This window comes from Hippopotamus amphibius, chromosome 11 (genome assembly GCF_030028045.1).
Source record: "Hippopotamus amphibius kiboko isolate mHipAmp2 chromosome 11, mHipAmp2.hap2, whole genome shotgun sequence".
NCBI classification, from domain to species: domain Eukaryota; kingdom Metazoa; phylum Chordata; class Mammalia; order Artiodactyla; family Hippopotamidae; genus Hippopotamus; species Hippopotamus amphibius.
The window spans coordinates 75,584,358-75,607,842 of record NC_080196.1 but is presented as its reverse complement, the minus strand read 5'-3'; the positions used below and the strand labels follow the sequence as shown (position 1 = coordinate 75,607,842).

At 41.3% G+C, this 23,485-nt stretch overlaps 1 protein-coding gene and 1 long non-coding RNA gene across 4 annotated transcripts in view; one reads left to right on the top strand and one right to left on the bottom strand.

Moving 5' to 3' along the window:
* Positions 1 to 203: 203 nt before the first annotated feature.
* Positions 204 to 16,894, bottom strand: LOC130830734 (uncharacterized). Its single transcript, XR_009047892.1, has 3 exons — positions 16,823 to 16,894; positions 4,718 to 4,860; positions 204 to 3,439 (listed from the first exon to the last, which is right to left on the bottom strand). It is a non-coding gene; the product is annotated as an uncharacterized LOC130830734 (long non-coding RNA).
* Positions 16,895 to 17,852: 958 nt separating this feature from the next.
* MIB1 (MIB E3 ubiquitin protein ligase 1) overlaps positions 17,853 to 23,485 on the top strand; it is a 159,949-nt gene continuing 154,316 nt past the window's right edge. For all 3 annotated transcript variants that reach the window (XR_009047881.1, XR_009047882.1, XM_057698018.1), the window contains exon 1: positions 17,853 to 18,085. Coding sequence is in view for 1 of the 3 variants with exons in the window: in XM_057698018.1 (XP_057554001.1) it covers positions 17,857 to 18,085 (229 nt within the window). In the remaining 2 variants the exon portion in view is untranslated. The remainder of the gene's footprint in view (positions 18,086 to 23,485) is intronic.

The following is a 23,485-nucleotide window of genomic DNA, read 5'->3' as shown; positions in this document are numbered from 1 at the left end:
GAAGCAATATTGTAACAAATTCGATAAACACTTTAAAAATGGTCCACATCAAAAAAAAAAAAATCTTAAAAAAAAAAAAGAGAGAAGAAAAGAGTACAGCCTTGGGAATTCCCTGGCAGTCCAGTGGTTAGAACTCAGTGCTTTCACTGCCGTGGCAAGGGCTCAGTCAATCCCTGGATCCCACCCCCCAACCCCCAAAAGAAAAAAGAGTACAGCCTTGACCACTGAGTAGAATGTTAGCAGTGAGTTTTTTATAAATGTCCTTTATCATGGTGAGGAAGTTCCCTTCTACTCCTAATTTGTTGAAAGTTTTCATCAGGAAAAGGCGTTGGATATTTTCAAATGCGTTTTCTGCATTAAATGAGATGATTATGTGGTTTTTTTCCCTTTCATTCTGGTAATGTGGTATAGTTTTCATTATGTTGAACCACCCTTGTGTTCTAGGATAAATCCCATGATGTATACTCCTCTCACTGTGCTGCTGGGTTAGGTTTGCTACTATTTTGTTGAAGATTTTTTTCACCTATATTCATAAGGAATATTGGTCTCTAGTTTCCTTTTTTGTGTTGGTTTTGTCTGGCTTTGGTAATGCTGGTGTCACAAATGAATTAGGAAATTCTTCTTCCTTTTTTTTATTTTTTGGAGGAGTTGGAGAAGTGTTGGTGTTAATTCTTTAAATGTTTGGTAGAGTTCACCAGTGAGCCTTCTGGCCCTAGGCTTTTTTGGGGGGAAGGTTTTTAATGTCTGATTTAATCTTTTACTTGTTATAAGTCTGTTCAAATTTTTCTATTTTTCCTTGAGTCAGTTTTTGTAGTATGTGTTTTTCTAGGATTTCGTCCATTTCATTTAGATTATCTAATTTGTCGGCATACAGTTGTTCATAGTATTTTTTAATAATCCGTTTTATTTCTGTAAGGTCCCCATTTTCAATCTGACTTTAGTAATTTACATCTTCTCTGTTTTTCTTAGTCATTCTAGGTAAAAGTTTGTCCCTTTTGTTGTTTTCAAAGAGTCAACTTTTGGTTTCACTGGTTCTTTTGTTTTTCTATTCTTTATTTCATTTATCTCTGGTCTAATCTTTATTATTTCCTTCCTTCTGCTAGCTTTGCATATAGCTTGCTTTTCTCTTTCTAGATCCTTAGAGTATAATTTTAGTTTATTGATTTGGGTCTTTGTTGCTGCATGCGGACTTTCTCTAGTTGCAGCAAGTGGGGGCTACTCTTCCTTGCAGTGTGCAGGCTTCTCATTGTGGTGGCTTCTCTTTGTGGAGCAGGATCCATAGTTGTGGCACACGGGCTTAGTTGAGCCGTGGCATGTGGGATCTTCCCAGACCAGGAATCAAACCCGTGCCTCCTGCATTGGCAGGCAGATTCTTAACCACTGTGTCACCAGGTAAGTCCTCTCTTCTTTTTTAATGTAAGCATTTTCAGCTATAAATTTCTCTCTGAGCACTGCTTTTGATGTATTCCCATGAGTTTTGACATGTTTTCATTTTCATTCATCTTAAATTATTTTCTTTTTTTTTTTTTTTTTTTTTGGCACACGGGCTTAGTTGCTCCGCAGCATGTGGGATCTTCCTGGAGCTGGGATCGAACCCATGACCTCTGCATTGGCAGGCGGATTCTTAACCACTGCGCCACCTAGGAAGCCCCTTAAATTATTTTCTAATCTTTCTTTTGATTTCTTCTTTGACCCACAGGTTGTTTAAGAGTGTGTTGTTTAATTTCCACATATTTACAAAATTTCCAAGTTTCCTTCTGCTGTTAATTTCTAGTTTCATTCTATTGTGGCTGTATAAGATACTCTGTATGATTTCAGTCTTTTAAATTTATTGAGATTTGTTTTGTGGCTTAACATATGGTCCATCCTGGAGAATATTCCATGTTTAGTTGAGAAGAATAAGTATTCTGTTGTTGTTGGGTGTCCTATAGATATGTTAGGTCTAGTTGGCTCATAGTGTTGAATATTTCCTTACTGATCTTCTGTGAGGTTGTTCCATCCATTACTGACATAGCATACTGAAGTCTTCAACTATCATTGTAGAACTGTTTATCCCTTCAATTCTGCCAGTTTTTGCTTCATATATTTTAGGGCTTTGTTTTTAGGTGGATATATGTTTATAATTATCATATCTTCTTGAAGGACTGACCTTCTTATCAATATATGATGTCTTTTTAAAAATTATTTTTGGCTGTGTTGGGTCTTTGTTGCTGCGTGCAGGCTTTCTCTAGTTGTGGCAAGTGGGGGCTGCTCTTCGTTGCAGTGTGCAGGCATCTCAGTGCTATGGCTTCTCTTGTTGCAGAGCATGGGCTCTAGGCTAGAGGGCTTCAGTAGTTGCAGCACACAGGCTCAGTAGCTGTGGCGCACAGGCTTAGTTGCTCTGAGGCATGTGGGATCTTCCCAGACCACGGATTGAACCTGTGTCCCCTGAATGGGCACGCGGATTCTTTTTTTTTAAATTAATTAATTTATTTATTTTTATTGGCTGTGTTGGGTCTTCGTTGCTGCGCACTGGCTTTCTCTAGTTGCGGTGAGCGGGGGCTACTCTTCATTGTGGTGCACAGGCTTCTCATTGCAGTGGCCTCTCTTGTTGCAGAGCACGGGCTCTAGTAGTTGCGGCACATGGGCTCAACAGTTGTGACTCATGGGCTTTAGAGTGCAGGCTCAGTAGTTGTGGTGCATGGGCTTAGTTGCTCTTCAGCATGTGGTATCTTCGTGGGACAGGGATTGAACCCGTGTCCCCTGCATTGGCAGGCGGATTCTTACCCACTGTGCCACCTAGGAAGTCCTGGTAGGTGGATTCTTAATCACTGTGCCACCAGGGGAAGTCCAATATACAATGTCTTTTTTTTGTCTCTTGTAACAATTTTTTATTTCAAGTTTTTATTTTTATTTTTTAAATTAATTTATTTTTAGGCTGCATTGGGTCTTTGTTGCTGTATATGGGCTTTCTCTAGTTGTGGTGAGCAGGGGCTACACTTTGCTGCAGTGTGTGGGCTTCTCATTGAGGTAGCTTCTCTTGTTGCAGAGCATGGGCTCTAGGCGCATGGGCTCAGTAGTTGTGGCCCGCGGGCTCTAGAGCACAAGCTCAGTAGTTGTGGCGCATGGGCTTAGTTGATCTGTGCGCGGCATGTGGGATCTTCCTGGCCCAGGAAACAAACCCATGTCCCCTGCACTGGCAGGCAGATTCTTAACCATTGCACCACTAGTGAAGTCCTAAAGTTTTGTCTGCTATTAGTCTAGCTACCCAGCTCTCTTTTGGGTACTATTTGCATGTTGTAATGGGTTGAATAGTGACTATAAAAAGATATGTCTAAGTCCTGATACTTGTGAATGTGACCTTAGTTGGAAATAAGGTCTTTGCTGCAGCTGGTTTAAGGGTCTTGAGATGAGATCATCTTGGTCTTAGGGTGGGCCTTAAATCCAATGACAGATGTTCCTATAAGAGAAAGGAAAGGGATATTTGAGAGACACACAGAGAAGAAGGCAATGTGAACATGGAGGCAGAGATTGGAGTGATGTATCTACAAGCCATAGAATACCAAGGATGCTAGGGGCCACCAGCAGCTAGGTGAGAGGCATGGGATGGATTTTCCCTCAGCAACTGGAAGGAACTAATCTGGCCAATGCGTTTATTTTGGACTTCTGGTCTCCAGAACTGCAAGAGAATAAATTTCCATTGTTTTCAGCCACCTGGGTTGTGGTAATTTGTCATAGAGAACTAATACACATGGAATATATTTTTTCCATCCCTCTATTTGCATCTTTGATACTAAAGTGAATCTCTTAGACAGCATATAGTTGGATCATGTTTTGTCATTTTTTATCCATTCAGTCAATCTCTGCCTTGTTTTTAAAAACAGCTTTACCAAGGGACTTCCCTGTTGGTCCAGTGGTTAGGATTCTGTGCTTCCACTGCAGGGGACATTGGTTCAATCCCTGGTCAGGGAACTAAGATCCCATAGGCTGTGTGGCGCGGCCAAAAAACAAAAAACAAAAACAAAATAATAATAGATAGCATTAAAAACAGCTTTACTGAGGTATAATTCACATCCCATATGATTCACCAGCTTAAAGTGTACAATTCAATGGTTTTTAGTATATTACATCATAAATTTAAAAAAATTACAAATAAATACATATTTCTATAGTAAATACATGTGCTGTTTTGTTATATGTACTGTATGTGGTCAAATACATGTAACAAAATTTGTCACCATAACCATTTTTAAGTGTAAAAGTCAGTGACATTAATTGCATTTTTAATGTTGTGCAACCATCACTTCCATTTCTGAAACTTTTTCATTGCCCCAAGCAGAAACTCTGTAACCATGAACACTTGGGTTGTTTCCACCTTTTGGCTACTGTGAATAATGCTGCAATGAACACTGTCACAAAACTGAGTCAATGCTTTTAATTTTCTTTGGAAATTAGGAGTGGAATTACTGGATCATATTGTAATTCTTGTTTCATTTTCTTTTTATTGTGTCAAAACATACATAACATAAAATTTATCACTTAACCATTTTTAACTGTACACTTCAGTGGCATTCACTGTGTTCGGGTTGCCATGCAACTGTCACCATCACCCATCTCTCATCTTCCCATTGGAATATCCCAGTGAAATGCTGTAAGTGTGGTGGCTCTTGGAGGTAGAGAAGTAACAGATAAGAGAAAGTCTGTACAGTTTAGCGCTAGGAATTATAATTGGACTCACTGTGAACTGGCAACTTTTCCTGTAATGGAATGCTAGAGAAGACTCAAAAGGATTCATGGGAGCACAAGGAACTGCTGGAATTTATATGTTGAGCGTCTGAACACATGCCAACAGAAAGGGAAAGATTGCTCTCTCTCATCTTCCTGGGAAAAAACAAAACAAAACAAGTCTAAGATTTCACAAGAGTCTTGTTACGTTACTCAAGTTCTCACTGTTGGTGAATCTAATTTGGGAGGACAAAGGAAAAGAAGTGCTATTTGTTGGCTGGGATCCGAGGGGATGTGGGACGATGCAAGTGCACCTCAGCTCCCAAAGACAGATTCTGACAGGCCACAGGTGGCTAGGGGCTGATATTGTCCCTACTTGTGAGCAGAGTGCCTGCAAGAGCCAGCTGGGCACACAGGGGCCTATTACAGCCCCTAATAGACTCATGTTTCTGACAAGTTTGGCCACAGAAATGCTTGCAGTGACTCCTCAGACACCAATCTTTGGTGCTTCTCAAAGCTAAGCATGTTGGGATATGTTAAAAAAATGAACCAAGAACCATTATATGTACAAATATTATTAATGCCTTTGTCTTACATATGAAGTAACTGAGATCAGAGAAGTTAGGTGACTGGCTGAAGCTCAACGAGCTGGCAAGCCTCAGTGTTAGCTAGAACCAGTCTCTTGATTTCAATGCTCATTTCATTCTACCACGTTGTTTCTACTCAAAAGGCTGGCACTATCTAAAGTGTTGAATGATTTTCTCTAAATCTGTTTCAGAATTCAAACAATTTCAGCTTAAGCACTGCATGATACGTTTCAACATAGTCATTAGTATTCATTTTCCAAAACATTTTTTTTTCTCAAGCATTTATTCTGCTTCCTTTGGCATCTGTGTCCTTGCTTCTACTTCTAGAGCAAGTGCTTTGGGTAGAGCTGACAGCCCATCTAACTTATGAGTGACATGAAACCCAGGCCTATTATGACCTCAGAGTTTGAGTTAAGGATAGGTACACTTTCCATTCAGAGTCACTGTCTCACAAAGAGACTTTTCCTGAGAGTGTTGGAAGGGGGTGGGGAATCTCTTTTCTGCTGGAACTTCTAGCAGTAAGGATGAATGAAGCCAGGAGCTTCCTAAGAAAAGGAAAGGCAGGAATGAGAACTGGAGAAAACCTGAATCCTAAAGATGTCGTTTGAGCTCCTAAGTCAAAACACACATTAAACTAGAACTTCTTCTTCTTCTTTTTTTTTTCAATTATATGATCTAAGAGATTTCCCCTTTTGGTTAAGCCAATTTGAGTTGAATTTTCTATCTTTCGAAATAAAAAGGCCCAACTAATATAACATTGGTTTGATTGGTTAGAAAAAATAATTTTAGAAAGGAAGAGGATGGAAGTCACTAGAGAGTAAAATTTTAAAGTACCATATCTAATTATGAGTCAAGAACTTGAATTAGTTAGGACTGCTTTCAGCTTCAAGTTACAAAATCAACTAAACAAGAAGGATCTAAAAACAACTTAAACAAGAAGGATATTTTTGTTTTCATGTAAAAGAAGTCTAAAAGCAGAGAAGCAAGGAAGTACCAGGGTTGGTTAACTCATCAGTGCAATATCATTGAGGACCCAGAATCCCTTCTATGGGCATAGATTGGGGAAAAGTGGGACCCTGAGACTTAGAAATGAAGACATTTGGGTGGATTTAGACAAATCTGAGACACTTGAACCCTAATGTCCCCCTTAGATTCTCTTTCCTTCTTTCTTTCAATTTCTTATTTTAAAAGTTTGACTCATAATAAGTTGCAAAAATAGTATAGGATTCCTGTGTACCCTTTGCTTAGTTTCCTCCAATGATAATATCTTACATAACCATAGTACCTTGTAAAAAGTAGGAAACTAACATTGGTGCAATATTATTAATTCAGATGTAGACTTTATTCAGATTTTGCCAGGTTTTACATGTACTCCTTTTTTTTTTTTTTTGAGTGTACAGTTCTATGAAATTTTATCATATGTGTGGATTCAATTAACTATCACCAGTCTGGATTCAGAACTATTCCATCACCACAAAGAAACTCTTGTGTTACCCCTAACAGTCACACTCTTCCCCCAGCTCTAACCCCTGGGAACTATTGATCTGTTCTCTATAATTCTGTCACTTCAAGAATGTTATATACATGGAATTATACAGTATGTAACCCTTTGAGATAATGTCCTTGAGATTCATCCAAGTGGTTGTATGGATTTCATTCCTCTGAGCTTTCTTTGCCAACCAAAACACTCCTTTTCCCCATGTCTCAGGAGACGTGCTCTCTATTGAAGACCCTGCAATGAATACATCTGAAGCACTTCCTCCTCTGACTTGGGAGGAGAAAGATTATAAGCGCCCTCTTGCCCCAAGTTGCAAGATTTTGCAAATTTATATTGTCAGAGACCTGAGAATATGTGGGGAATGGATTCTACAAGTGCCCAATGAAAAACAAAGAACAAAACCCAGAACTTAACATTGGACTGGGATGAATTTATCAACATGGGAACCCTTTCCAGAGTTTTCAGTTACAATGTGTAGTTCAAGCAGCAGGTTGGTTGACAATGGTGGCTTATTTTCAGTAGGTTGAGAGGCCAAAACTCCCCTGGTGTAATTTCAGTGAAGGAACCCAAAAGCTTCAGAAGCAGGAAGAGTTGTCTCAGAGGACACTCTTTTCACTAAGACATAGAGAAATGCATTGATTAGGGGATCACCAGCATCTTTAAAAAGCTCCTTGATGGCTGCCATCTGTAGGTCAGGGATGATGGTAGGAAATTTCACGATTTAAATAGGTTCCTTGATTTCAAGCCAGAGTAACAGAGGCCAGATGTCAGTGCTTAACCACCAGAGACTAGGTGAATGCAGATACTAAAATGGGCAATAGGACCAGAGTGTCAGTCAGAATGCTTTAACTCAGGGGTCCCCAACTCCTGGCACCGATCCGCAGCCTGTTAGGAACCGGGCAGGTAAGCAAGCACTGCGGTGCCGCCCCACCCCCCTCCCCAATGGAAAAATTGTCTGCCACGAAACTGACCAGTCCCTGATGCTGAAAAGTTTGGGGACTGCTGCTTTAATTCACATAGCTCTATGGCAGTGGCTATTAATCACAGTGAATTAAATAGATGGATACCTCACTTATGTAATTTTTGATCTATACAATCAGAAAGACTCTAGCTCAAGTAAGCATAGACCTGACTTGAGTCACCACAGGGAAAAGCCATGGCCTTTCATCCAGTGTGTGGATATATGCCATTTCATGGGCTCTTGAATAAAGAGTAAGTTGGGTCTTTTTGAGAAAGCCCTGTGACACAGCCAAAAATTTATCCTATAACTCTCCCTCCTTTTTTTTTTCTCCCCCTAAAAACCAGCAGCCATTTTCCAGAGTGAATGGGCACGAGGGAGGGGGAAACTTCTCTTCTAGGAATTCCTATATACTGGCTATGAGTATGCCAATCCTTGCGGGCACCCAAGAAGCCACTGGAATCCATTGGTCAGAGTGGTAGCTTGTGTAGGTCATGTGGTGAATCCAGTTTTGGCCTACAGCACATTGTACAAGATTTCAGGGAACTATGGTTTGTTCCCTAGTTCCTGAATGCATAGTTGGAACAGACATACTTGGCAATTGGAAGAATATACATATTGGCTCCCTGATCTATGGAGAGAAACACAATAGTAAGAAAGCCCAAATGGAGGTCCTGTAACTGCCCTTCCTTATCAAAACAATAAAGCAAAAGCAAATCACATCCCTAGGGGAGCTGCAGAGATTAGTGCCACCATTTAAGACTCGAAAAATGCACAGATAGTGATTCCTATCACTCACCTATTTAACTTCCTCTTTAGCCTGCAAAGGAAGATGGCTCTTGTGTGTTATTAATCAGGTGGTGACTCAATTGCAGCTACTGTTTTAGATGTGGTCTCTCTAATGGAGCATATCAATGTGTAGCTCCAGCTATTGTTTTTTTCTTTTTTTTTTTTAATTTTTAATTTAATTTAATTTTATTTTTTGGGGGGTACACCAAGTTCAATCATCTGTTTTTATACACATATCCCCGTATTCCCTCCCTTCCTTGACTCCCTCCGCCTCGAGTCCCCCCCACCCTCCCCACCCCAGTCCTCTAAGGCATCTTCCATCCTCAAGTTGGACTCCCTTTGTTATACAACAACTTCCCACTGACTATCTATTTTACAGTTGGTAGTATATATATGTCTGTGCTACTCTCTCGCTTCATCTCAGTTTCCCCTTCACCCCCCGCCCCCTCCCATACCTCGAGTTCTCCAGTCCATTCTCTGTATCTGCATCCTTGTTCTTGTCACTGCGTTCATCAGTACCATTTTTAGATTCCGTATATGTGAGTTAGCATACAATATTTGTCCTTCTCTTTCTGACTTACTTCACTCTGTATGACAGATTGTAGTTCTATATACCCAAAGAAAACCATAATCCCAAAAGACACTTGTACCATAATGTTTATTGCAGCACTATTTACAATAGCCAGGACATGGAAGCAACCTAAATGCCCATCAACAAATGAATGGATAAAGAAGATGTGGCATATATACACAATGGAATATTACTCAACTATAAAAAAGGGATGAGATGGAGCTGTATGTAATGAGGTGGATAGAACTCCAGCTATTGTTGATTTACAAGATGCTTTTTTTCTCAGAACCATTTGACAAGCATCATCACAGACATACTGCTTTCATCTAGCAGGAGCAGCTGCACACCTCAATGTCTTTCCTTAGGGCTATGTAAAGTCTACTGCTCTCTGTCACAATCTAGTTTACAGAGACCTTGATTGCCTCACCATCCTACAGAACATCATGCTGGTCCATTACAGTGATGACATTATATTGATTTGACTTGGTGAGCCAGAAGTGTCAAGAACCCTAGATGCCTTCATAAGACACATGCCTACCAGTGGATGGTAGATAATCTCTAGGAAAATTTAGATCTCATCACTTTGATAAACTTGCCAGGAGTCCAGTGGTCTGGGACATATCAGAATATCCTCTCTAAAATAAAAGGCAAGGGACTTCCCTGGTGGTACAGTGGTTAAGAATCTGCCTGCCAATGCAGGGGACATGGGTTTGATCCCTGGTCTGGGAAGATCCCACATGCTGCGAAGCAACTAAACCCATGCACCACAACTACTGAGCCTGCATGCCGCAACTACTGAAGCCCGCACACCTGAAGCCCGCGCACCTACAGCCCTTGCTCTGCAACAAGAGAAGTGACTGCATTGAGAAGCCCGTGCAACGCAACGAAGAGTAGCCTGTGCTTGCCACAACTAAAGCCCATGCACAGCAATGAAGACCCAACGCAGCCAAAAATAAATAAATAAATAAATAATAAATAAAATTAAAAATGAAATAAAATAAAAGGCAAATTGCACCTTTAGCTGCTAAGAAAGAGGTGAAAACACTTGAGCCTTTTTGTATTTTAGAGACAAGATATATCACATTTATATTGCTTTGTATAAGCCAGTTTTGAGTAGTTCCTAAAATCAGAGAAAACTCTGAAGCAGGCCCAGACTGCAGGACAACCTTCTCTGTCACGTGGGCCACCTGACCCAGCAAAGCTGTGACAGACTGTCATACAATATGGATCTGCTGTCAAATGTAGATAGTAGAGGGACTTCCTAGGTGGCGCAGTGGTTGGGAATCTGCCTGCCAATGCAGGGGACATAGGTTCAATCCCTGCCCCAATGTGGAGCAACTAAGCCCGTGTACCACAGCTATTGAGCCTGCGCTCTAGAGCCCATGAGCCACAACTATTGAGCCCTCATGCCACAACTACTGAAGCCCATACATCTACAGCCTGTGCTCCACAACAAGAGAGGCCATCACAATGAGGAACCTGCACACCACAACGAAGAGTAGCCCCTGCTCGCTGCAACTAGAGAAAGCCCATGTGCAGCAACCAACACAGCCAATAAAATAAACAAATAAATTTATAAAAAAAATGTAGGTAGTAGAATCCCATTGCAAAACTCTAGGGCTTAGTTCAAAATTATGCCCTCTTCTGTCAGTATTTTCCCTTTGAGAAATAGCTCCTGTTTTCTCTTAAGTTGTGGTTGAAACTAACCATGGAACACCAACTGAGATATATGCTTTGAACATGTGACCAATATATGGTGCTCCCACAATCACAACCAATAGGTTCAGGAATCAAGGGGTTGACATGGCTCTTTTCATTCTTACACTATTAAGTAACCACCCTGGAAAAACATTTGGATTCCCATTTCTATACCTGTGTCTTTTACTTGTTGAAAGAACTTATTTTTCAAGTGAGGAATGTTTCCACCAGAGGATACCAAAATATTTCCACTGAATTGGAGGTTGAGATGGACACTTGAATTTTTGGGTTTTTCAAACCACTAAACCAACAAGCAGAGAAAAGAGTTAACTGTATTGACTAAGTTATGGGTTGCAATGATCAAGTGGAAATGGGATTTTTGCTACAGAAAAGGTTAAGAAAGGACTGTGTTTGGAATCTAGAGATTCTTTGCGGGCATATTTTGGAACACTTCATTTATGTTCTAGTAAAACATCTTTTAGTTGTATGCTGCAATTAAAAGATCCTGCGTGCTGCAACTAACACCTGGCACAGCCTAAATAAATAAATAAAAATAAGTATTTTAAAAAAATAAATAAAAGCCTGCAGACTCAAAACCCAAGAAGAATTGATGTTTTGGGCTGAGTCCAAGGGCCAGAAAAAAACCCAATGTCCTAACTCAAGTAGTAAGGCAGGAGGAGTTCCCTTTTATTCAGCTTCTTTGTTCTATTTTGGTCTTAATTGTTTAAAAGAGGCCCACCCATATTAGGGAGGGAAACCTGCTTTACTCAGTCTACTGATTGAAATGTTAGTCTCATCTGGACACACATACACTCACAGACACACCCAGAATAATGTCTGATCAAATGTCTGGGTACCCAGTGGCCTGGTCAAGTTTTCACATAAATTAGTTACCACAGTACAACAACCCACTAAGACTGGGAGTGAAGTCCTTCAAAAATGAAGTTTTGGACTACCTGCCAGGTATGGGACTACAATCAGTTGACATGCTGGCAGAGGGAAAAGGAAATATGGGCTGTGTAATGGAAAGAGGGAGTTATAAATATCAGCTATGGTCTTGTGACCAGTAACAGACATGAGGACAATAACAGCTATGCTTATTTTCTTCTTTTCCTGTTGTATCAGTTTCTCAGTGCTGCTGTAAAAAATTATCACCAACTTGGTGGATTAAAACAACAGAAACTTATTCTTTCACAGTTCTGGAACCCAGAAATCCAAAATCAAGGTGTCATCAGGGCTGTACTCTCTCTTTGAAGGCAGCAGGGAAGATTCTTTCCTTGCTTCTTCCTGGTTGCTGGCAACCCTTGACATTCTTGTCTTACAGGGGCATCACTCCAATTGCTGTCTCTGTTGTCACATGTCCTTCTTCCCACATGTCTGTGTGTCCAAATCTCCTTTCCCCTTCTCTTGAAAGGACACCAGTCATTGGATTCAGGGCCCACTCTATTCCAGTCTGATCTTTTTTTTTTTTTTTAATCTATTTATTTGTTTGGCTGTGTCAGGTCTTAGTTGCAGCATGTGGGCTCTTTTGTTGTGGAGCCATTGCATCATGAGCGTTTCTCTCTAGTTGTGACGCTCCGGCTTAGTTGCCCAGAGCCATGTGGGATCTTAATTCCCTGACTAGGGATCGAACTGGTGTCCCCTGGATTGCCAGATGGATTCTTAACCACTGGACCACCAGGGAAGTCCCCAGTATGGCCGCATCTTAACTTGATTACATCTATGAACACTTTTTTCAAATAAAGTCATATTCACAGGTATCAGAGGTTTTCTTTATGGGGAACATAATTCAATGAGCAACACCTGTTATGTATAAAACCAATTATTTTCCTCCTCATTTCCCAGACTATTTTTTTATTGAGGTACAATTGACATACAACATTATATTAGTTTCAGGGGTACAAGCTCATGATTTGATGTTTGTATATATTACAAAATGATCATCAAAATAAGTTAATGTCTGTCACCACAGTTACAGAATTTTTTTTTCTTGTGATGAGCACTTTTGAGATCTATTCTCGTAGCAACTTTCAAACATGCACTATGGTATTACTAACTGTAGTCATCATGCTGTACATTATATCCTCATGACATTTATTTTATAACTGGAAGTTTGTACCTTTGACCTTCCTTCACCCAATTCACCCACCCTCCAATCACTGTCTCTGGCAACCACCAATACATTTTCTGTAACTATGAGCTTGTTTTTGTTGTCATTGTTATTTTCCTGTTTTTGTTGCTGTTGTTTTAATTTATTTGTTTATTTATTGGCTGCATTGGGTCTTTGTTGCTGCACATGGGCTTTCTCTAGTTGCAGCAAGTGGGGGCTCCTTATTGCGGTGGCATCTCTTGCTACAGAGCACAGGCTCCAAGTGCACGGGCTTCAGTAGTTGCGGCACATGGGCTCAATAGTTGTGGCTCACAGGCTCTAAAGCACAAGGTCAGTAGTTATGGCGCACGGGCTTAGTTGCTCTGCGGCACGTGGGATCTTTCTGGAGCAGGGATGGAACCCGTGTCCCCTGCATCAGCAGGCGGATTCTTAACCACTGCTCCACCTAGGAAGTCCTGTTATTGTTGTTTTTGTTTTTGTTTTTTTTATTGAGATACAGTTAACATACAATAAACTGCATATATTTAGAGCGTACAATTTGGTATCCCCATCTCCCAATTCATTCCCCCCCAACCCTCCCCACTTTCCCCCCTTGGTGTCCATATGTTTGTTCTCTACATCTGTGTCTCTATTTCTGCCTTGCAAACTGGTTGATTTGTACCATTTTTCTATAGTCCGCATATATGTGTTAATATATGGTATTTGTTTTTCTCTTTCTGACTCACTTCACTCTGTATGACAGTCTCCAAGTCCATCCATGTCTCTAGAAATGTCCCAGTTTCCTTGCTTTTTACAGCTGAGTAATATTCCATTGTATATATGTACCACAACTTTTTTATCCATTCATCTGTTGATGGACATTTAGGTTGCTTCCATGTCCTGGCTATTGTACGTTATTGTTGTTTTGTTTGTTTTTTTCTGACTGTACTCTGTGACATGTGGGATCTTAGTTCCCTAACCAGGGATGGAACTTGTGCCCCCTGCAGTGGAAGTGCAGAGTCCTAACCAATGGAATGCCAGGGAATTCCCTGTTGTTTTTTAATTCCACATATAAGTGAGATCATACAGTATTTGTCTTTCTCTGCTTGATTTATTTCATTTAGCATAATGTTTTCAAGATCCTTCCTTGTGGCAAATGGCAAGATTTCATTCTTCTTAAGGTTGAATAACATACCATTGTGTGTGTGTATCATATATACACATTTTCTTCATACATTCCTCCGTCAATTAATCCTACTATATTATATAAAGAGTGTTGGTGGTTGTTTGAGTCTTCTCTCTTTTTTTCTTGGTCAGTCTAGTAAAATGTCAATTTTGTTGGTAGTTGTTAACTTTATAATGTAGGTTACAGGGTCTCTAGGAGGAATTGTGGGTAAATTAGAAGTGGAATTAATATCTCCCAGGTATGGATATGGTAATGGATGGGACTTTGTGCCTTCTCTTTATGGGGAGAGAGAGAGATGGTGAAGGTATCTCCATTTTTCAGTAGAAGAGATGCATCTGGTTAGGCAGACACATGATGTTACTGTGTCTTTGTTATGTGGAAGTATTTAAGTATAGTAGAATGGTGAGAACGGTGCTGAGTAATCTCCCATAAATAAACTATTCCTGTTTATTTGTGGGAGATAAGGGAGACCAACTGTTGAGAGGAGAAGCCATTTTTTTGCTTCCTGCTCTGATGGAGCTTCTGGGTTCCTACTCAAACAGGGCGAAATGACTGGGTTCTAAACATGACAGACACATGTATGACACAGTGCTTTCCCAAAGTGTAGTGTGTCTACTTTGGAGAATACCAATGTAAACATCTAGGGATGCTGAAGATGACCTACGGGAGTGAAGGAAGCAAGTATGAAAACTTTCCTATTGATTTCGTATCTTATCCTCTTGTAATTTCTATTTTTGAGTGTGTTATATAACATGGAACACAGTAATACATATATAATTTATACATTAGTAAGTACACATACTGGAAGTACATGTTGCAAAATTTTGTACTGAAAGGATGTGATCAAAAATATTGAGACCACTGACAAACTGTATTTATTTAAGGGCCCTGAAGTAGCCTTAGCAACATGATAGTGTTATAAATTCACAATGTATTTAACAAGGAGATGGATGGATAAGAGAGAGTTTAATATACAGAAATTCATCTGGTATTACATGGGTTATAATTTTTGCTTTTCTTTAATGTCCTCTGAAATCTTGGACAAGTTACTTAATCAGTGCTGGCCTCATTTTCTTATCAAATATGGGGATTAGGTTAATTTGATTAATTGTGCTCAGTGGCACTCCAGAGGTTTTCATGAGTTTCCGCAGAGGCCCTGCAAAGGCAGGAGGAAGGGAAGACTACAGGCAGGTACCAGCTTTGCTATATTGCTGGACCACCAGGGAATTCCTGAATCGCTTCACCTAGAGTGCCTAGCTCCCCTTATAGGTTATATGTGCAGGGTAAGAACAGAGGATTTGTCAAGTGGAGGGGAAGGGATGGGGGAAGAAAAGAAAAGAAAATCACTGGGCTAGATCACCTCTTAAAATCCTTTTCTATTTTAAGGACAAATAAAATTCAAAGTTATTATAACTAATCTCTGGTATTGAAAATAAGCCTGTCTAAATATTAGATGATGTCTTCATAAGTATAAAACTCCTGAGTGAGATAAACACAGTTAAACATGGAAAGCCATTATTAATGTGCTGAGTTTGGTATAAAATGCAAGGTTGCACTATTAAGGGTCTTATCATCTCAGTTGGCCTTTTATCGAGTTAGGTTACTTTACAAAGTCAGCCACGGTATAACTAGTGCAGTGGCTATATTTTTTTTTCTAAAAATCTTTTATCAACTTATTAATGCACGTGATAGATTTAACTGGTTAACAAGAACAGAAGGAAACCAGAAAAGATCCCAGAGAGACAAGAAAGAGTTGGCAGAGAAAGAATAGCACATTTAACACTTCTAGGATGAAAATGCTTTGAAGTAGACTAGATATTTGGCTGGCTTATTTTGAACAATTATTTTAACTGTTTAGTTTCTAAAATAAGCTCTATTTGGCCTTTGGGATTCCATATTGGTATTTTCCTGTTTTATTGACAGGAAAATTAACATTTACTTCACTACATAATTATTCCCTGGTTACACTTTACACCCCTTTTCTTTCCACGTGATTATTCAGTTCTGGTGGAGGATTCCTTGCTCCCTTCGCTCTCAGGAAAAGAAACAGTGTGCTAACAATGCATCCGTGCTGAGCTGTGAACCAGTGATTTCAAATCCTACACACCATAATGTCATTTAAGTAACAGCAGCCAGAAACCAGTCTTACAGTCCTCTTATTTTGTTGTGTTTTGAGATTGGGGGCTGAATTATGTAATGGATGGGGTTATTATAACGGGCAAGATTTTTGTAAACTCTTTCCCAGGAGCTTGTGTTGTTCGGAATCTACTTAGCACCCTGGCTCCACATAAAGATGAGACATTCACATCATTCAGTAACATTCTGCTCAGTTTAAAAACACATCACTCACTACCCACTGTGGTCTGAAATGCTTTCACTTTGCCTATACAGAAATACAGGTTGCCTTTACTGTGTGTCATAATCTGTCCTAGTCCCCACTCCGTTAAAAAAAAAGACTACATAAACACACTACTACATATAAAATAGATAACTAATACAGACTTACTGTATAGCACAGGGAACTCTACTCAATACTCTATAATGGCCTATAATGGAAAAGAATCTAAAAGAGAGTAGATATATGTATATGTATAACAGATTCACTTTGCTGTACACCTGAAATTAACACATTGTAAACAACTCTACTCCAACAAAATTTTTTGAAAAAAGGCTAAAACCTTATGCAATCCCCATTTCGCACTTATCACATCCAGGTACGCTAGAACTTAATGAAAGACTGACCTCACCAGAGGTACCCAGCTTCAGCAACCTGGGCCGTATCCCGATTCTCACTTCCTCCAGGCCCACCTCCAGGCCAGCCAGCCAGAGTTCCTTGCCCCGCCCCTTCCCTCTCAGCCAATGGGAAGCGCCGCACCACCCGTCCGCGGCGACTCCAGGGAGCCGCCCCTCCGTCGCCTCAGACTGGGGCTGGGCATCTACCCCCTCCCTGTCCAGGCCTCGCGCATGCGCATTCCCACAGGGCCGTGGCTAGACGCTTAGGGATCGATTTTCCTCTCCTTTCTTTCCCCAGTCGCGCGACTCTCCAAAACCCCTTCACCCTACTATTACTGAGGATCCCTTTGCTAATCCCTCAGAGAACGTGCTGCTCCGGCCTTGGGTGCGCCAGTACCCGGATGTGGAGCCGCTCTCGCCCGGCGGGGACTGTGTTGCGGGGCGGAGCGCGGCGGCGTGCACGGGGACAGAGAGAAGGGGGCCCCTGGGCCCGGGCGCTCGCCGGACGCCGGGAGGTACCATCACTGCCCACGGGGGAGGAGGCGGCGCCGGCGCTCGGGCGTCCACCCCGGAGCGAGGGCCCGGGGGAGAAAATAGGCCGGCAGTTCAGCTTGCTCCCCGCCGCCCGCGCCGTCTCCCCCGGGCTAGCCTCTCCCGGCCCCCTGCGCTCCCCGCGCTCCCGGTCGGGGGAGAGCGTGGTTTCCTGGCGGCCGTCGCTGTAGCCCGGCCGGGGAGCCCGGAGGAAGCGGGGGAGTCCCCGCCCACGGCCCCCTCCCTTCTGCCCGCCCGCCGCCGCCGCCGGCGCCTCGGAGCCTCTGCAGTCCGGCCTCCAGTCTGAGCGGGGGGCGCGGCGGCGGCGGCGACGGCTCGAGGGCGGCTGTGGGCTCGGCGGGGACCGCGCCGCCGCCCCCGTGAGTTATTCCCACGTCCCCCGGGGCTCGCTGCCGCCCCCGCCGGCGCCGAGAGTCCGGCCCGGGCCCAGCTCCCTCGCGGGCCCCCCGGCGGCGGCGGCGGCGGCGGCGGAGCCCACCGCTCGGGCCCCGATGAGTAACTCCAGGAATAACCGGGTGATGGTGGAAGGGGTCGGGGCCCGAGTGGTGCGCGGCCCGGACTGGAAGTGGGGGAAGCAGGACGGAGGCGAGGGCCATGTGGGCACGGTCCGGAGCTTCGAGAGCCCCGAGGAGGTGGTGGTGGTGTGGGACAACGGCACCGCCGCCAACTACCGCTGCTCCGGGGCCTACGACCTGCGCATCCTGGACAGCGCGCCCACGGGTAAGCGGCGGCCACCTGGCCCCGGGCCTGCGCCGTGGGGGCGGGGGCGAGGCGGGGTGGGGGGACGTCGGGCGGCCTGGCAAAGAAGCCCGCGGTGGGCCGCCTCTCGCAGCGTCTGGCTGTAAGGAGCGGAAGGGGAGAGAGCCGAAGGGAATTTTAGGTTCAATACCTGGTAAACAAAAACTTGCAGAAAAGAACCCCCCACCCCCACCCCTTCCCGTCCCTTCCCTCCGCCCAGTCCCCAAGGGAAATGATGGCTGCACCGTCGCAGGGATGCTTTCAAGCCTGGAAGGCACAAAGCACCGGGAAGACGACAGACACTTCCCCTCCTCCTCCTCCTCCTCTAGGGAAGGGGTTTGGAGAGGCCTGTCTAATAAGGCATTGAAATTAATCAGCCACCGAGTGATAAGTGTCTGAAGGGAGGCTTGCCTTGCCATATGGTGTTTAGTTGACCGGTTACAATTGCCGAGGGGCCGTTGGTACCTCGGATTTGTTGCGATACCCTTTTTCCTCCTCCTGTAACACATGGAAAGAGTTGGAGTTCAGTAGCTGAATGCTGCTTGGTACCCTGTGGAATGACTTTTCATCTTAATTGTTTCGTTGTAGATCTTTATACCAACAGAGGGAAAAACAGTGTAAGCTGTTGAATCCTTTCTTTGTGTTAAATACTCTTTTCAAGTGGAAGCTGTGTGTAGGGGAAACCTGATATCTTTTAATATCTCAGTTCATTTGTAAGGTTGTGTCAGAGAATTATTCATTAACACAGCAGTGAGTCAGTGTCCTTCTTGATTCACCAAATTTCAGGGAACTGGTTGTTATTGACTCTAGAATTTTTATATAATATAAACTGAAAGCTTGCTATCTAATTTAATCAAATTCATTTTCACAAAGATTTATCCTTGGTACTCTGTTCAGTAGGAAATAGTTTCAGATTTAAAATTTGGTAATTTTCAGAATGCTTAAATAAGCTATTTCTAAAGCTTTATGATTGAGTTTGCAAAACCTAACAAATTCTAAAACGGGTACATAGATATTGTTAGCAGTAATAAAAAGGAAATTAACACAAGGCAATTCAGTTTTTGAATAGATAATTCACAAAATTGTGTTTCTTAGCTGGCTTTTTAAACGTTGCAGAGGATTTATGTGCAGGACCAAAAGAAAAGATTCACCAGTACAAAAAGGGGCCACCATTGTTACCAGTTTCTTGTGTGTTCTTACAGAATACTCATTGCAAGTGTATGTATTGATGTACTGTAAATCTGCACTCTTTTTAAAGCACAGTGGTAATAAACCACTATATTCTCTTTTGTACTTTTACTTCTTGATAGTACCTATTAGTGATTCTTCCATGTTACCACATATAGTTCTGCCTCATTCTTTCATAGTTGCATAATATTCCAGTGACTGGAGGCAATAATTTATTTAACCAGTGCTTTGTTGATGGGCATTTGTATGGTTTCAGGTCTTCTTATTTACAGTGATGCACAGAATAAACCCTTGTACATATATCCTGGGCATGTGTACTGAGTACTTTGGAAGTGGAATTGCTGCATCAAAGGATGCACATACTTAACATTTTGATTGATGTTGACTAAATGTCCTGCGAAGACATTTTACCAGTTTACCCTCCTGGTAACACTGTATGGGGCATACTCCTGTTTCCACACACTCTTAAAATTTTGTCCTGATAGCTCAAGCTAAAGTTTGACTGCAATGCAATAATTTGGAGGCATCTTGGGATCAGTAATTGTAGGTTTACGGGGACTTTTAAATATCTTTCCAGGATAAAGATAAAGTGTAAAAAATCCTGTACTACAGCAATTTTTGAAGGGCTATTCATGTTGTCTGTATGTTTTCTAAAATAGAGTATATCTGTCATATAAATAGTTTCATTATCTTATGTAAAAACAGGTATTTTTCAGAAGTTTAAAAATCTTAGTTTACAAGATAATTTTACACGTTTAATTTGTTGGTATGTATCAATTCATCTTGTTCATCTGATTCTGTTAGACATTTTAGAAACACTTATGGAGAAAATTAATGTTAAGCAAATAAAGCAAGAAAGTAAAGTTTCTTTAAAAAGAAAACGTAGGGTATCTTAAAATGCACAACAGTACTGTTTGTTGTTTAGGGCGGTGTTTTTCAGTTTTGGCACTAGTGCTGTTTTGGACTGATTAGATAATTCTTTGCTGGAGGGGGCTGTCCTGTGCACTGTGGCCAACATCCCTGGCCTCTCCCCATTGGTTGCAGTCATGATAACACAGAATGTTTTAGACATTGCCAGGTATCCCCTGGGGAGCAAGATTGCCCCCTGGTTGGTACTCATTGGTTTGAGGGTATGTACATATGTGGTAAAAGTATACCAAAAAGTAATATAAAATGCCAAGTTGAAGGGAGTGGATATCTTTACATGGAAGGAAGTGGAGTGTAGAAATTTTGGGGGTTTTATGTCTTAAACTGGGTGGTGGGTGCATAGGTGTTTGTTATATTTTTATGGCTTTTGTGTTCTTAAATTTCATAGTTTTAAAACACCTTATAATATTTACCAGGACAGCTGAGATTGTCTTTGATTATTCATTCTTTGTTCCTTACTTGTACCCGCATTATATGAACAGGAAATTTATTGCAGTCTGTTTGGGAATCAAGAAATGGGTAGCTTTTAAAATAAAATTCTGTGAAACTTTCCTGAGAATTAAGGATTCTGGGGTGGTTGAGTCATTCTGAATCTTTCTGATATTCCTTTACTGTGTGTTGGAGATTTTGTCTGAGGGTTGTATGTGGGGTCTGTAACATTTTGGCACATAAGCTTTGTTTTTTTTCTTTCAGGTGACACATGATAAGTTTGAATTTACGGTCCAGGGTAGTCAAACCTTGAGAAGAGGAGCGTTTAGTATATATTTGAATGATATAACTTCTATCTTGTGTCCAGATAGATTTGGTTAATTTGTAGTGAGCAAGAAGGTTGTAAAAATACATGTTACTGTTGAATTAGTGTGGAGTTAATTTTGTGAAGTCTGTAATCAAGTAGGTATAGTTGACCTTTTATCGTTTAGGTGCTGATTTTATAGGATTTGGGGAGAAATGTGGTTTTACTTAATGCTTGCTTTTTGGTCACTTGACTACAGTGTTGTATTGTTACCAGAGAAAGAGTGGAGAAAATAAATTTGGGTTTCCTATTAAAGTTCTTTCTACCCTCCTGGGTATGGATAATGAAAGTTAGGAGTATAGATGATTAGGTTTATTTAAAACCAGCTTCTGGTATTGTTGGTCCAGGCTGTTTTGGGGGTAGTTCTTTGTCCTTTTCTTTCACCCCTAGCAAAGAGTGCTTCTTATGTCATTTGTGGACCAGCTCCTTACACATCATTACTCAATCAAAGGTCTAGAAGTTCTCACCCAGGATAAAAAGTGAAATGGATTAATAACCCTCAGTGTTTCCTTTCTGAGGCCCCCTATTTCTCTTCCGATCTGTTTCTAGAACTACAGGAGTAAAGAATGTTATCAGGGGACAGAGTCTTAGGTAAAAACAGGATTTGTGTGAACAATGTTTGGGGAGTAAGATGTCAGACCTGGAAAGGATGAGATACTGTGGGGAGTTTTTTTACTACTGGCATCTGTAAGGAAAATTTGATTTTCCTATAGATCCTATCTACTTTAAAGACTTATGTAAAATGTCTTTTCCTTCTTATCTTCATCTGCTAAAACAGTGTTTTGAATGATGAAAGTCCATCTAGTTTTAATACTTCCTGTAGATTGCAGCTTGGTTGAAAGCAACTTGAAGATCTCAATAAATAGTTACCCCTCTATCACTACTCTCAAACAAACAGTAAGCACGCAGATTATCTGGGAACCTTTCAAAACAGACTTTCTGATTCAGTAGGTATAGGATTCAGGAAGAGTAGTTTAAAAGCTCCCAAGTGATGCAGATGATGCAGGCTCATGGAAACACTTTGAGTAGCAGGATGCTAAGTGACTGTCTGTTGAGATGTTCAGTCTCTGTGGTTTCCTTTTCCCCTCTGCTGATTCCCAGCCTTCATTGTTTGTCAGTAATATATGTCTTCAGTTTTGCAGACTGACGTTATTGGGCAGGGAGAAGGGGAGGAAATAAAGGAACATGAAACAGCTTTCTAATATATGTATTTGTTTGCAAATAGAATGCTACCTTAATACATATTCTGGCTCTAAACTTTACAGCCTTATCTCTCTGGTTGGATTAGGTATTTCTTTTTGGATGTATTTCCGGCTAGCCGCCCACCCCAGCGGGTTCTCTCCTCCACCTTCCTTAATTGCTAGGCATTGTGATCGCAGTGCACTCTGTGTGTCTGTCTGCTGCCACAGGTGTGCTGTGTTATAATCCTCTTTTGCACAAGATTATTAGTTTGAGGGGAAGGAGTGTGTGAGTGTGTGTTCCTTGTATCTCTGTTTTCTAGTAAAGCCATAGCTCTGGATGAATATTTTCTGAATAAAATGCTCATTTTAAAGAGCTCTGGACTCATTTGATCTGTGGTTAGATAGATATTATCCTAATACAGATGAAAGGCTTGGAGAGGTGAAGAAATTTGTCCAGTCACAAAGCTGATGAATGGCGGATGTAGGGATGAAAACTCAGTTCACTGCTTTTCCCCATCATTCTCACTTCCATTTATAGTAAAGTACTTCAGAAATGATCACCATTTGTACTACTTTTCCTGAGGGAAAGTTAATTAGGAAACTTAAATAACTTATCCTAGCCTGTGATATGGTTATTTGATTAAACGTAACACTATTGTTGGAGATTAATGGTTTTTCTGTGTGTATATCCAACATGTAACAGGTAGTTTATTATATGTAATTGTCTTTAGCCTCCTTTAAGAAAACACATCAGTCCTGTGAAAGAGTTTTTGCTGTCAAAACAAGTAATCGAGCTGCACATGAGGTGGTCAGATTCTCCAGTTCAGCTGGTCAGCCTTTACTGTCATGGTATTGTTTTGTTACTTTATTGGGGTTCTCAATCTTTTATGTTTTCTAGTTCCAAACAGTGGCACGAAGTCCCAGTCATCCTGCACTCTTGAAGCCAAGTTCTGCGCTTAGCAGAAGATGTGACATGGTCATATCTGCTAAACTATCAGATCTTACTGAATTACTGAATCTCACCTTGTTTATAAAGCTTCTTTTGTTCTATGAGAAAAATTGGCCTATTAATGTTTATGTTTGTATGTGTGTGCTCAAGGGCAATGTAGATAGTTACATTACCTGGTGTGGGAGAAAATTTTCAATTGGCAGTTAGAAGCCAGCTAGCTAGCTTTTTCGTTTAGCTATGAAATAAGTGGATTAGATCAATTTGAATATAAATTTCCCTCTAGCTTTGAAAATTTGATTTAATGTTAATAGTAAAGAGCTATTATCTATTCATACAGCTAAATC